This window comes from Littorina saxatilis, linkage group LG6 (assembly GCF_037325665.1).
Source record: "Littorina saxatilis isolate snail1 linkage group LG6, US_GU_Lsax_2.0, whole genome shotgun sequence".
Taxonomy (NCBI): Eukaryota; Metazoa; Mollusca; class Gastropoda; order Littorinimorpha; family Littorinidae; genus Littorina; species Littorina saxatilis.
This window is the reverse complement of record NC_090250.1, coordinates 54329619-54345650: the sequence shown is the minus strand read 5'-3', so window position 1 is coordinate 54345650 and position 16032 is coordinate 54329619. Positions and strand designations below refer to the sequence as shown.

Here is a 16032-nt window from a genome sequence, read left to right as displayed (position 1 = left end):
TGACCGGACTGCTGACTGTTGACGACGACTCTGACTACAGGCAGGAGGTAGATAGGTTTGTGGGGTGGTGTGAAAACAACTATTTAGAGCTTAATGTGGGGAAGACAAAGGAAATGATAATGGACAACAGGAGGGGGGAACATGTACACAGGGAGATAGTGATCAAGGGGGAGGTCGTAGAGAAGGTAGAGCAGTATAAGTATTTGGGGGTGATTATAGACAATAAGTTGACATGGAAACCAAACTCTGATGCCCTTGTGAAGAAACTCCACTCTCGCCTGTACTTTTTGAGAAAACTCAGGTCTTTTAACATCAGACAAGAAATCCTTCAGATGTTTTACACTTCAACGTGCAATAGTGTGTTGTACTTTGGCTCCGTGTGTTGGGGTGGCAACATCAACAAGCAAGACAGGGATAGATTAGATAAATTCATCAGGAAAGCAAGTGGGGTGGTTGGGAGGAAGCAGGACAATTTCACATCAACACATGAACGACGACTGACTGACAAGGTACAGAAGATTTTGGCTGACGACTCGCACCCACTCAGACCGGAATTTGACAGTAGACGGACAGACAGGAGCAACAGATTCAGACAACCAACCGCAAGATCCACACGCTACAGAAATTCGTTCATTCCATCTGCAATTCACATCTTCAATTCTCAGGTGGGGCGGTAGATGCTGGTGTTGTCGCTCTGATGCACGGGGTCAGTGTTCTGTATTGTTTCAGTATTGTTGATTTTGTTTTGCATTCTACTCTCTTAGACAATATGTGATAACCGGCAAGGTGCTGACTTTCTTTTGTGCATTGTTGATGGTGAATGCATGTTAATTTATTTTTAATATACTTTCTTATGTGATAACCAATGTACTATATTTTCTCAGGACAAAGAACAAATGTTTATTTTGAATGTTTTATGTATGTTATTATTACGGACACAAACGCTCAGCAATGTAATTTCTCTTTTAGAGATTAATAAAGTTATTGTATTGTATTGTATTGTATTGTATTGGCTCAAGAGGTCCATTCGTACGGGCTAAACATAGAGTAAGATAACAGAGATGTCTTGATTTCAAAAGCGCAATGATAAAGGTATTGTTATCAAGAAGTACCATCAGAAGCAAAAGTCTTCAACGAATGCAAAATTCACAAGCTGTTTCCCATGAACAAGACCTGTGGCACGAGGGTCCATTCGCAGGGGCTAAACCTGCCAGTCATAAACAGAGAGTCGTTGACCATGATAGCACACAATACATTTATTCATCAAGAAGTACCCGCAGTGTCTTTAACGAATGCAAAATCCACACACTTTTTCCGTTAACCATGCCTGAGGCTCGAGGATTTAACAGAGTGGATACAATTAGTCTGATTAACAAGTACAATCGATAGCTTGATGATCGCATTCTATTTCTGAGGATTCCAAATAAACAGACGCAATTTCTCATTCCACAGGCGCAGACAAACAGAGATACAGACAGACAGACCGGCCGATCGACCGTCAGAAAGACAGACAGACAGAAAGACAGAAAGACAGACAGACAGACAGACAGACAGACAGACATACAGAAAGACAGACAGACAGACAGACAGGCTGATCAACCGATCAACAGACACATACACAGACAAACACACAATAAAACGCTCTGTCAGACAGACAGACAGACAGACAGACAGACAGACAGATAACAATTAATAAAGCCAGACAGCCAGACAAAGATGCACAAATCACTCACCTCCCGACTAAAAACAGCACGATACTGACAGCCAGGAAACCAAAGGCTATGGATATCCACACAACGTCCGACAGCGGACTCTTGAAGGAGAAGACGCCGCCCTGTTGTTTGTCCGGTTTCTTGATCATGATGGAGGTCCCAGTGTCGAGATAGGGCTTGGAGAAATCAACCACCCTCTCCCTTACTTCCGAGATGGATAGGGCTGCCACTGCAATGTCTGCTTCCTGAAAGAACGGATGAAGATTTAATTCGGTAAACCGGAGAATGCATGGCCATAGACAAGAGCAGGACAGAGACTATGTAACTGAGGTACAAACACGCCGGTCGAACAACATTCAAATGTAAGAGGTCAAGACTCATGAACATGGCAAAAAATCCCCTCGTCTGGTATTCTTGGAAGCACATCTTGTAAGGTTAATTCTATAGAGTAAATGTGTGTACGCGCATTTCATCCAAATACTCACCTCCCGTATGAGTTACCTCCCGTATGAGTTATCTCCCGTATGAGTTATCTCCCGTATGAGTTATTCTATCATTCCAACTTCTCCTTTCATTCCAAAACACTTCATGTCATTTAATTACATTTAATTTATTATCCCTTTGCTTGGACATTTGGGTCGCTTCCTCGCAGTAGAAAGCTAGCAGCAACAAGAGTCGCGCCACTCAGGTGTGTGCGTGATTAGGTGTAATCAACCACCTGCACTTATGGCAGAAAGACATGGGGCTGGGACATGGATACCGTCTCTGATTCTGCACATAAAGTTGACCCGTGTCCGTCCCGGCCTAGATTCGAATCCAAGACCCCAGGATCACAAGCTGAGCTACCCGACACCCTTACTCACCTCTCGTATCAGTTTTCCGATCATCCCATTCCACGATCCGTCCCGGAGGCGCGTACACACATTTACTCAATGGAATTAGCCTTGAAAGATAAGCTAATTAGGCCGAACGCTTAACTGAAGAGAGAACTATCCAGCAAAACAAGAAACTTCTTTACAAGGAAACAAGCAAGTTATTAGCATGAAACACAAAGTGGTCCCTACATAGTCAAGGCCCTCCCACACTCACCTCTCGTATGAGTTCTCCGATCATCCCATTCCACGAACCGTCAGGGAGCCGCGTGCCGTAACTCTGGTCCGACACCTGCTTGAGGATGTAGTGGAAGCCCACGATCTCTGCGATCTTGGCGATGAGGTCCGCACAGTAGCCCTCGAACCGGTCGTTGCCCATACACGGCAGGCCGTCATTCGGGCATTTCAGCATCATGAACGGGTTCTCCTGAAATGCCGTGAAAGGGTTTTTATCCTACATACGTCAGAGATAACAATATCGTTCAAACCACAGGCGTGCCGTCATTCGGGCATTTCAACATCATGAACGGGTTCTCCTGAAATGTCGTGAGAGGGTTTGTCTTCAGTGTTCATTTTTCATCAGAGTCGTGTGCATTTTTATGGACATTCGTCACACACATTGTCTTGCCTTTCGACATCATGAACGGGTTCTCCTGAAAAGGGGTGAAAGGGTTTGTCTTGAGTGAAAATAATTCATGCGAGTAATGTTGGACATTTCATTCGCAGACAATGCCTTGTATTTTGAACGAACCACATTCCAGAATACACTAATGAGAATTGGGAACTGAAAAAAACCCACAGGTTTCTTCGTTTGCGAATGCGCAGCCAGCTTCCAGTGAAACAATTCAACGTTTTAAATTTGGTTTATATTGCAGATCAGCTAATCCGTACGTGTTACAGATCCCTACTTCTGCCCAACTGATTGTTGTTTCAGAAGTAACTCTCACGTTACGATGTAAAATGACTACCAGTATTCAGTGTACAGGGTTAGACGTTTGATTTTGTCAGCTTTAAGCAGTGCTTATTTACTGAGGTGTGCTCAGGAATATCCCAGAGACTGTGCACGCATGGACAAGAATAACAAGTATGCACGAGCAGCTCGATACACTTTGCCTTTAAATCCAATACCATTCACAAATAAAATGAATACGACGTAATGTTTAGCACAAGTAGTGTAGTGTTCGGGGTCTTTCTTACGACAAGGCTAAGAAACATGGTCTTTCGCTTATCCTTAAAAACAAATCCTCACCAAGATGGAGGTGACAATTCTCGTGCGGTTGGACGGTAGGTTTGAGCCGGTGTTTCTGCCTCCCGTTAGGTTGCTTAGAACACCTGTAGCGGCTGACCAGGTACCAACCTGAAACGTAGATATCGTATGTATGGATCTGTATAACGTAGCTATAGTAAGTATACCGTAGGTAAAGTATGTGTAGTAGGTATAACGCAGGTATAGTAGGTATAACGTAGGTATAGTAGGTATAACGTTGGTATAGTTGGTATAACGCAGATATAGTTGGTATAACGTAGGTATAGTTGGTATAACGTAGGTATAGTAGGTATAACGCAGGTATAACATAGGTACAGTTGGTATAACGTATGTATAGTTGGTATAACGTAGGTAAAGTTGGTATGACGTAGGTATATTAGGTGTAACGTAGGTATAGTTGGTATAACGTAGGTATAGTTGGTATAACGTAGGTATAGTATGTATAACGTAGGTATAGTTGGTATAACGTAGGTATAGTAGGTATAACGTAGGTACAGTTCGTATAACGTAGGTATAGTAGGGATAACGTAGGTATAGTAGGTATAACGCAGGTATAACATAGGTATAGTTGGTATAACGTAGGTATAGTTGGTATAACGTAGGTATAGTTGGTATGACGTAGGTATATTAGGTATAGTAGGTATAACGTAGGTATAGTTGGTATAACGTAGGTATAGTTGGTATAACGTGGGTATAGTAGGTATAACGTATGTATAGTAATGTAGGAGGGTACAGCGCACTGCATACACGCGTACTGTATAATACGGTATTCTTCCCAAACCCTTCTTTTTGACGCAGAAGTAAATTGTTGCATGTTGGACAAAAGAGCAAATATGAAGAAGAAAAGTTGTTTTTAGGGTAGATTTAAGAAAGATGATCGCTTCTGGATTTTGAGGAACGCGTTGAGCTCTTGCTGACATTGTTCGTTGCCCATTTTCTGTCAAATTAACGTTTGCCAGCTGAAAAGTATGTAGCATTAACACGGCTATACTGCCAAAAAGACAAGAAAAAAACCAAAGACTAACCGAGTACACACACAGACCATTACCTAGCATTTGCCTGTACTACACTCTACACTGAAGTGTTCCCATTTGCCTGTACTACACTCTACACTGAAGTGTTCCCATTTGCCTGTACTACACTCTACACTGAAGTGTTCCCATTTGCCTGTACTACACTCTACACTCAAGTGTTCCCATTTGCCTGTACTACACTCTACACTGAAGTGTTCCCATTTGCCTGTACTACACTCTACACTGAAGTGTTCCCATTTGCCTGTACTACACTCTACACTCAAGTGTTCCCATTTGCCTGTACTACACTCTACACTCAAGTGTTCCCATTTTGAAAAAAACCCTTTGTGTAACCAGTTATAAGCACAGTGTGGTACAGTAGAGGCAAAAGGTAGCACATGGTAAGTACTAGCGTACAACAAGTGTTTACCATGTGCTACCGTCTGCCAGTAGAGTTTTATACTATGTCATACCAAAACCGGTCACAGAAAGTGTGTTCAAAAGTGCAACACTTCAAGCGCAAAGACAATACAACACCAAAACACCACGCAACAAAAAACAACCAACCTTTTTCAGCGGTGTCTTGTACGTGAGGTGCATAATCTCCAGCGAATACTTCTGCCGGACACCATGTTTATTGTATTGCACCGGTCCCGTCAGCCCGTCAAACTTCACCTGCAGTTCCAAGAAAAACAAGTCGCGTAAGGCGAAAATACAATATTTAGTCAAGTAGCTGTCGAACTCACAGAACACGTGGAATTGACAAGAAGAGCGGGGTATTCGTTGCGCTGAGAAGGATAGCACGCTTTTCTGTACCTCTCTTTGTTTTAACTTTCTGAGCGTGTTTTTAATCCAAACATATCATATCTATATATTTTTGGAATCAGGAACCGACAAGGAATAAGATGAAAGTGTTTTTAAATTGATTTCGAAAAAAAAAATTTGATAATAATTTTTATATATTTAATTTTCAGAGCTTGTTTTTAATCCGAATATAACATATTTATATGTTTTTGGAATCAGCAAATGATGGAGAATAAGATAAACGTAAATTTGGATCGTTTTATAAATTTTTATTTTTTTTTACAATTTTCCGATTTTTAATGACCAAAGTCATTAATTAATTTTTAAGCCACCAAGCTGAAATGCAATACCGAACCCCGGGCTTCGTTGAAGAGTACTTGACCAAAATTTCAACCAATTTGGTTGAAAAATGAGGGCGTGACAGTGCCGCCTCAACTTTCACGAAAAGCCGGATATGACGTCATCAAAGACATTTATCAAAAAAATGAAAAAAAACGTTCGGGGATTTCATACCCAGGAACTCTCATGTCAAATTTCATAAAGATCGGTCCAGTAGTTTAGTCTGAATCGCTCTACACACACACACACACACACGCACGCACACACATACGCACATACACCACGACCCTCGTTTCGATTCCCCCTCGATGTTAAAATATTTAGTCAAAACTTGACTAAATATAAAAACCAGTTATATCACAAAAGTGAAAACAATACCTCCCGCTGTATATTATTGTGTCAAACAATATCCCTGGTTAACACACCCACCTTGGCGAGAGAGTCCTTGACGGCAGTGCCATGCATCCAAGGCATATGGCTGACTGTCTCCAGCACTGGATGCCCCGTGTGTCGTTGTGTCAAAAAATACCCCTGCTGTATATTATTGTGTCAAACAATACCCCTGCTGTATATTATTGTGTCAAACAATACCCCTGCTGTATATTATTGTGTCAAACAATACCCCTGCTGTATATTATTGTGTCAAACAATACCCCTGCTGTATATTATTGTGTCAAACAATACCCCTGCTGTATATTATTGTGTCAAACAATATTCCTGCTGTATATTATTGTGTCAAACAATATCATGGTTAACACACCCACCTTAGCGAGAGAATCCTTGACGGCAGTGCCATGCATCTAAGGCATGACTGGCTGCCTCCAGCACTGGATGCCCCGCCTGTCGTTGTGTTAAACAGTAACACGAGGTTAACACACCCACCTTAGCGCGAGAATCCTTGACGGCAGTGCCATGCATCTAAGGCATGACTGGCTGCCTCCAGCACTGGATGCCCCGCCTGTCGTTGTGTTAAACAGTAACACGAGGTTAACACACCCACCTTAGCGAGAGAATCCTTGATGATAGCACCATGCATCCAAGGCATTACGGGCTGCCGCCAACACTGGATGCCTCGAGTGTTGTTGTTGTAGAGTTCGCCGTGGCGGAACGTCTTGAAGATGTTGCGAGTGTCCACGCTCTTGAGGAGAGAGTTGAGGGCAGTGATGACCGTCTGCAGGCCGTCCAGCGCCAGGGCAGCGTCTGTCTGGACATTGAGTGACCGCACTGCACTTCTCCACGACACGGAGTGATGGTGTGTTGTGTGGTTGTGTGATATATTGTTAGTTATCGTTAGATATGGCTGTGATATCCACATTTATCAGACACAATGTCGAGAAAGGAGGAATCATGTCAGAGCGAGGAGCAAGCCACATCACACGATAACGAATTTATTGCGTTTTGCTTTAGACAGTTTTATGCATCTCTGTTTTAGAAATAAACACGAGAAATGGACAGACTGTTCCGTTAGCCCCCCCCCCCCCCCCCCCCCCCCCGTCGGTATGGCTGCTGAAGAATCGTTACTATGGGTTTATCTGAAGGCCTGAGCGTGTGCGTGAGTGCATGCGAGCGTACCAGCGTGCGAGTAAGTGTGTGAGTATACTTGTGTATATATGCCCGCGTACGTGGTAACTATTTCAGCATATCCACGCCTGTGCATGTGTTAAGCCAAGGTGGAGCAAAGCAAATTGCCGCGTACATTGCATCAAGTCGTGCTTGCAAAGGCTACTCACGGAAAGAGTGGACATCCCGTAGCGTCTCTGGGCTCCTGTCTGTATCTCCTGGAAGGTGGTGGTGAGGGGGTTCTTGGCCAGGGGGAGGCGGTACCCCGTCACGTTCACGCCCCCGTATTTAAAGGAATGCAGGTCTAGCTTGTCAATGTCCTGGGGGGGAAGATACAAGATGAACTTTTAAATTAAAATCGATTAAGACTGCACCTATGCGAGCGGCGTGGAAAACGCAACTCTAGTAAACTAAATTAACTTATCATTGGCAAAGTTTACGAAATAACTTTTTTAAATTTAGGAAGTGTGCAAGTTTATCGAGTGCGAAAAAAAATTGATGCTTAATTCACTTTAACGAAAAGTATCAAGTGATCTGTTTCCACTTTTACAAACAAAAGTCCCCCAGTAACACAATAAACTTTGTATAACTAGGTTTAAAGTTACACAATTGTTGTTCATTAAAAAATGCAAAAATGCCTCTGCATTTAATTTAAAATCGCATGAAGAATTCCGAATTGGTACCGAGTGTGTGCGACACTGGCTTGGATCGTCCGTGGGCGCTTTAAACAAATTTAACAGCAACAACTTCTCTTCCAGTGTCATTCTAATTAGGAAAAGGAAGAAAACAAACAAAGACAAGAAGGATCGAGAAGATGAGTGCAGTTAAGGTCAAAAGAGAGAGAGTGAGAGAGAGAGAGAGAGAGAGAGAGAGAGAGAGAGAGAGAGAGAGAGAGAGAGAGAGAGAGAGAGAGAAAGGGAGGGGGAGAGAGAGAGAGAGAGAGAGAGAGAGAGAGAGAGAGAGAGAGAGAGAGAGAGAGAGAGAGAGAGAGAGAGAGAGAGAGAGAGAGAGAGAGAGAGAGAGAGAGAGAGAGAGAGAGAGAGAGAGAGAGAGAGAGAGAGAGAGAGAGAGAGAGAGAGAGAGATGCTGGCCGATGAATTTCAGCCATGGCTCAGGTGACTAATCCAATGTTCCATCTCGTATCGCCTACACATCGTATTCTAATCAAATCTGAAACGAGAGAACTGGTGAAGCTCGGAATTATTTCTCTGCATCAAAATGGAAATCAACCTAATCCCCGAGGAGAAACAATCATCTCGAACTATTCTTTGTTTCTCTTCGGTTTTAATTTAACGCTTGCATTGATGGATGCGATGTTTCTGTCTTTTCTAATGTTATGTTACTCTGTAATTGCATTCCTTATATTTCTGCTGTCTTCCCAACATTGACACCTGCTTCTAAAATTCATGAATCATCTTTGACAAAAGCGTGCTTGCGTGAAGTTCTTGCACAATTTCCTATGCACAAGGCAGTTTTGGGATGCATTTGAATTGTCAACAATCCAATCTCAATCCACGTGATTTGTGCAAAGTCACGACAACTGTTTTCATAAGAGCAACTCGTAAACAGATTTTTAACCATCCAACCAGTCTGTCTGCACCAGTATTTTACACACAACCGCCCGCACACACAATCACCTCCACACACACGCCCGCACACACAATCACCTCCACACGCCCGCCCACACAATCACCTCCACACACACGCCCGCCCACACAATCACCTCCACACGCCCGCCCACACAATCACCTCCACACACACGCCCGCCCACACAATCACCTCCACACACACGCCCGCCCACACAATCACCTCCACACAACCGCCCGCACACACAATCACCTCCACACACACGCCCGCCCACACAATCACCTCCACACAACCGCCCGCCCACACAATCACCTCCACACAACCGCCCGCCCACACAATCACCTCCACACACACGCCCGCCCACACAATCACCTCCACACACACGCCCACACAATCACCTCCACACACACGCCCGCCCACACAATCACCTCCACACAACCGCCCGCCCACACAATCACCTCCACACAACCGCCCGCCCACACAATCACCTCCACACAACCGCCCGCACACACAATCACCTCCACACACACGCCCGCCCACACAATCACCTCCACACACACTCTCGCCCACACAATCACCTCCACACAACCGCCCGCCCACACAATCACCTCCACACACAACCGCCCGCCCACACAATCACCTCCACACAACCGCCCGCCCACACAATCACCTCCACACACACGCCCGCCCACACAATCACCTCCACACACACGCCCGCCCACACAATCACCTCACACACACGCCCGCCCACACAATCACCTCACACACACGCCCGCCCACACAATCACCTCACACACACGCCCGCCCACACAATCACCTCACACACACGCCCGCCCACACAATCACCTCCACACACACGCCCGCCCACACAATCACCTCCACACACACGCCCGCCCACACAATCACCTCCACACACACGCCCGCCCACACAATCACCTCCACACACACGCCCGCCCACACAATCACCTTCACACACACGCCCGCACACACAATCACCTCCACACACACGCCCGCACACACGCCCGCACACACACACATACATACAACCACACACCTATATACACACACTCAAACACACACACACACACACCCACACACACACACCCTCCCCCCTCCCCCCCCCATACACGCCGTCAAAGGCTCAATTTGAAGCTTTTAAATTTTTGGTGTTCACATCTGACACCAGCCCAGCCATCCCGACACGCAATCTGGTGGCATCTCTCCACGAAACACAGCAAGCAGTTGTGCAATAAAACCCGAGACCAGGGCCCGGTTTCATGAGCCGACAAAACATTCGGTCAACTTCAGTTGAAAGATCTTAAGAGTAAAATGCAGTAACCGACGAAATCGGGTTTCATGAAAAAGATTTCAGTCGGCCGACTGTGCCTCTTCGCACGAGGAGTTGCCCAACTGCAGTGCTACCCTCCCCCAGCACCGCGTCCGGACAACCACAATCGGGTGGCGAAGCGGACGTACGTCCGACTGTCAGTGTGAGCACCGCGAGTCCATGAACGCTGCCCCTGCTCCCAGCCCAGCCCTCAGTGCCTGATGCACGACTTGTGTTTTGTTGACACTCGCAGCTAAATGAGTTGACCCGCCACAAACTTGTCCACAGATATCTCCAAAAGTGCCAGAAAATGGTAAACCCTCCTCTCCCCCTCACACCCCCCCAATACTACCCCCCCCCCCCAATACTACCCTACCCCCCCCCCCCCCCCCCCTGTTTTGCTCTCCATGGCGGTGATAGGAGAGAGATCAATCATGTCAGAGCGCTTTCTGCTGTTAGCTCTCGTCAGACACTTTACCCAGACTTAACCGCACGCTGTGTGTGTTTGTTTGGGTGATGGATTTGTTTTTAAAGAGATTTGCTTTTAACTGATGAGTACTTATTTGGTATACGCCCTGCGACAGTAACCTGGTACGGCTAAACGTGTCAAATGATCAATCGTTTCACAGCATTTCACGTTGTTAGCTTTGGATAGTTGCGTTATCTAGCCCAGCCACATGCTGTGTGTGTTTGTTTAGATGATGGGGTTGTCTTCATAGATTTGCTTTTAACCGATAATAACTTCTTTGGTGAACGCCCTGAGACAGTAACCTGTTACGGTTAAACGTGTCACAACGACCAATCTTTCCAGAATACTTTCTGTTGTTGGTTTTGGGGGGTTGTGTTAACCAGCCTAGCCACACGCTGTGTGTGTTTGTTTAGATGAAGGGTATGTTTCCATACGCCCCGAGACAGTAACCTGTTAGGGCTAAACGTGTCACAACGACTGGGTTGTGTTACACAGCCTTGCCACATGCTGTGTGTTTTTTAGATGAAGGGTATGTTTCCATACGCCCCGAGACAGTAACAATCATTTCAGAGCACTTTATGTCGATAGCTCTTGATGGATACGTTAACCAGCTTTACCACATGCTGTGTGTGTTTGTTTAAAAGATGGGGTTGTTTTCATTGATTTGATCTTAACTGAGGAGGTCTTATTTGGTGCACGCCCTGTGACAGTAACCTTATCCTTATCCTGCTATAACCACACTGTGTATTTTTGGATGGTCAATTTGCTTTTAGCTGCTGACCAAACCTACTTATCTTATGTACACTCTGTGACAGTGACCTTATCAAGGCTAACAGAATACCAAGAGATTTGCCTTTTCTACTGAGCGCGTATCCGTCGTATTAGTTTAGTGGCAGACACCTTATCTGGCTAACCACAAACTGAGTGTGTTTGTTTGTGAGATTTGCTTAACTCTTTCCCATGACCCATTCAGTATAGCTTCTGTGACAGTGAGTGTATCAGGCTTACCCCATGCTGTGTGTGTGTGTGTGTATGTATGTGTGTGTGTGTGTGTGTATGTATGTGTGTGTGTGTGTGTGTATGTGTGTGTGTGTGTGTGTGTGTGTGTGTGTGTGTGTGTGTGTGTGTGTACACTCCCTGATAGTTGCTCTATTTAGCTAACCACAAGGGGTGTTGGTTGAAATGACGCATTTGTTGAAGGGACTGGCTTTTTCAACTGAGACTGAATCTCATCCCGCCGACCTTAGCAACATAATCACATCGAAGCTGAACAAGATGTTTATTTAGCATAGAGTGTTAATTATGTGAATTTTACTGGTTTTGAGAACATTTTCAATAGTTCTTGGCGCTCAAGTTTTCTTTCTTTTCAAAGTATATTCCGTTGTGATAAACCAAAACAAAAGCACATTGCACAAAGCGATATTCTACTCTGCTGCTCGTATATGTATACAGTATAACATTAACACATTGCCTCAGCTCAACTGTGGGCCGGGTAGCTCAATTGGTAGAGCACTGGACTTGTGTTCCTAGGGTCACGGATTCGAATCCAGGCCGGGACGGGCACGGGTCAACTTTATGTGCACTCAGAGACGGTATCCATGTCCCATCCCCGTGTCACCACAGTGGCACGTAAAAGACCTCGTTCATTTTGCCATAAATGCAGGTGGCTGATTACACCTAAACACGCAGACACCTGGGTAGTGTGACCCTTGTTGCTGCTAGCTGTCCACTGGGTAGTGCGACCCTTGTTGTTGCTAGCTTTCCACTGGGTAGTGCGACCCTTGTTGCTGCTAGCTTTCCACTGGGTAGTGCGACCCTTGTTGTTGCTAGCTTTCCACTGGGTAGTGCGACCCTTGTTACTGCTAGCTTTACACTGGGTAGTGCGACCCTTGTTGTTGCTAGCTTTCCACTGGGTAGCGCGACTCTTGTTGCTGCTAGCTGTCCACTGGGTAGTGCGACCCTTGTTGCTGCTAGCTGTCCACTGGGTAGTGCGACCCTTGTTGCTGCTAGCTGTCCACTGGGTAGTGCGACCCTTGTTACTGCTAGCTGTCCACTGGGTAGTGCGACCCTTGTTGCTGCTAGCTGTCCACTGGGTAGTGCGACCCTTGTTACTGCTAGCTGTCCACTGGGTAGTGCGACCCTTGTTACTGCTAGCTGTCCACTGGGTAGTGCGACCCTTGTTGCTGCTAGCTGTCCACTGGGTAGTGCGACCCTTGTTGCTGCTAGCTGTCCACTGGGTAGTGCGACCCTTGTTACTGCTAGCTGTCCACTGGGTAGTGCGACCCTTGTTGCTGCTAGCTGTCCACTGGGTAGTGCGACCCTTGTTGCTGCTAGCTGTCCACTGGGTAGTGCGACCCTTGTTGTTGCTAGCTGTCCACTGGGTAGTGCGACTCTTTGTGACAAACGGATTTGCACATAGATGTATATTGGAGTTATGTGACGCAGGTGTACAACATTTCATGGGCCACGAACTTTGAGTAGGCACCGTGCGGTGAAATATTGTCCGTACAGTGCAGTGATGTCACGTGTGAGATGTGACCAATCAGAGAAGAGTAGTGACTGAGGTCACGTTTGTAGATAGATTAGACAGCAGAGCTTTGCAGACCATTGACAAGAGAAGACGGGTCTCTTACTGGGTAAAGTTTCTCACCGGGCGCTGGGAGGTCGGTTAGACTCGTGCCGCGGTATTGAATCGTTGGATTCAACTGCTGTGTTTACAGGTATTTATTGAATTGATATTTCGCTCGGAGATATTATTTTGCTCGGAAATATTGACTTGAGAAATGACCGGGAGAGTCATGTATGAATTGGCTGAAAAGCGTGCGTTGATGTCAGCCATTGTTGAAAAGGGAATGTTTACATGTTTTTCGGAAATGAAGTCGCTTATGAGTAAGCGGGTGTATATACTGTAACCGCATAAGTTAGTTGACGGTAGTGATAAAGAATGTCAGAAAAGTTTATTCAAGTATGGAGACTTATGGTAGTTTAAACTTGTGTATTTTAGCATCCCGGGCCGAGAGGGGTCGCGGAAGTGGGAACGAGACGGGAGGTTCTGCCTTACGCCCGAGCCGAGAGCTGTGGGAGTGCAGGAGGGGAGACAGCGTGAAGCGCTGTAAAACGGGAACCCCGTCCCCATTCCACCACACGAAGACAGTTTGTGTGGGTGGGGTGGAGCAGTGCGTGCCACTGAATATGTGAGTACGACTGGGAGAAATTAACCAGCGTGATAGCTGTACGGAGATACGTTTCCCAAGTGAACAACCACGAGACGTCGAGCGTCGTGGGTTTTTTATCATCTGTGTGTAACAGAAGTGAATATTGACAGAAGTATTGCTTGAGACAATGACTTCGTGGGTAGTGAGACAGACGGGCTCTCACGGAACAAAGCTTAAAGTGTTATACGTGTGTGCACGTGAATTGTAGACTGCATGACAAAGTAACATGTATGTAATTTTGTGCAGTTAGACTCTGTGTGTTAACAGAAATAGAACTTCCATGTTGAGCGGGAGTGATCTGTAGAATGGATGAAGAATAATATGTTTATGTTGTGTTATTGAACATTCTAATAGAGGTACAGAGGCAAAGGGCCGTAACTGTGTTCGTGTTTTTGTGCCTGGTTGGAATGTGTGTGTGTGTGTGTGTGTGAAGGCTAGATAGTAAACAGAGAGTAGCACGCACAATTTCTGATAGGAGTAGATATACATACATACAGACATACACACGTAAATTCCAGCCGTAACACTCTTGTTGCTGCTAGCTGTCCACTGGGTAGCGCGACCCTTGTTGTTGCTAGCTGTCCACTGGGTAGCGCGACCCTTGTTGTTGCTAGCTGTCCACTGGGTAGTGCGACCCTTGTTGTTGCTAGCTGTCCACTGGGTAGCGCGACCCTTGTTGTTGCTAGCTGTCCACTGGGTAGCGCGACCCTTGTTGTTGCTAGCTGTCCACTGGGTAGCGCGATCCTTGTTGTTGCTAGCTGTCCACTGGGTAGCGCGACCCTTGTTGTTGCTAGCTGTCCACTGGGTAGCGCGACCCTTGTTGTTGCTAGCTGTCCACTGGGTAGTGCGACCCTTGTTGCTGCTAGCTGTCCACTGGGTAGTGCGACCCTTGTTGCTGCTAGCTGTCCACTGGGTAGCGCGACCCTTGTTGTTGCTAGCTGTCCACTGGGTAGCGCGACCCTTGTTGTTGCTAGCTGTCCACTGGGTAGTGCGACCCTTGTTGCTGCTAGCTGTCCACTGGGTAGCGCGACCCTTGTTGCTGCTAGCTTTCCACTGGGTAGCGCGACTCTTGTTGCTGCTAGCTGTCCACTGGGTAGCGCGACCCTTGTTGCCGCTAGCTGTCCACTGGGTAGTGCGACCCTTGTTGCTGCTAGCTGTCCACTGGGTAGCGCGACCCTTGTTGCCGCTAGCTTTCCACTGGGTAGCGCGACTCTTGTTGCTGCTAGCTGTCCACTGGGTAGCGCGACCCTTGTTGCCGCTAGCTTTCCACTGGGTAGCGCGACTCTTGTTGCTGCTAGCTTTCCACTGGGTAGCGCGACCCTTGTTGTTGCTAGCTTTCCACTGGGTAGTGCGACCCTTGTTGTTGCTAGCTTTCCACTGGGTAGCGCGACTCTTGTTGCTGCTAGCTGTCCACTGGGTAGCGCGACCCTTGTTGCTGCTAGCTTTCCACTGGGTAACGCGACTGTAGCTGCTAGCTTTCCACTGGGTAACGCGACTGTAGCTGCTAGCTTTCCACTGGGTAACGCGACTGTAGCTGCTAGCTTTCCACTGGGTAGCGCGACCCTTGTTGCTGCTAGCTTTCCACTGGGTAGCGCGACTCTTGTTGCCGCTAGCTTTCCACTGGGTAGCGCGACCCTTGTTGCTGCTAGCTTTCCGCTGGAAGGAAGCGACCCGAATTTCACAGCACTGGGATAATAACGTCAATGAAATGAAACGAACAATGGAATGAAATTAAACTCACCGGCCCCGCCAGGAGGTAATGGTAGTTGTCACGATTCATCCCAACGTCCACAATCTGAAACATTCAAGCATACTATGTGTGAGAGGAACGACACGCTTCATTAAACGTCGTTAAGCCAAGGTCCCA

The 16032-nt window shown here is 46.4% G+C and overlaps 1 protein-coding gene across 1 annotated transcript in view; it reads right to left on the bottom strand.

The window, feature by feature from the left end:
• LOC138968051 (glutamate receptor 2-like) overlaps positions 1 to 16032 on the bottom strand; it is a 101348-nt gene that overhangs the window by 27501 nt on the left and 57815 nt on the right. Inside the window, exons 5-11 of the mRNA XM_070340614.1 lie at positions 15907 to 15960; positions 7751 to 7887; positions 7008 to 7239; positions 5432 to 5539; positions 3834 to 3941; positions 2802 to 3011; positions 1734 to 1957 (exon numbers count right to left, since the gene is read on the bottom strand). Coding sequence (XP_070196715.1) covers positions 1734 to 1957; positions 2802 to 3011; positions 3834 to 3941; positions 5432 to 5539; positions 7008 to 7239; positions 7751 to 7887; positions 15907 to 15960 — 1073 coding nt within the window. The remainder of the gene's footprint in view (positions 1 to 1733; positions 1958 to 2801; positions 3012 to 3833; positions 3942 to 5431; positions 5540 to 7007; positions 7240 to 7750; positions 7888 to 15906; positions 15961 to 16032) is intronic.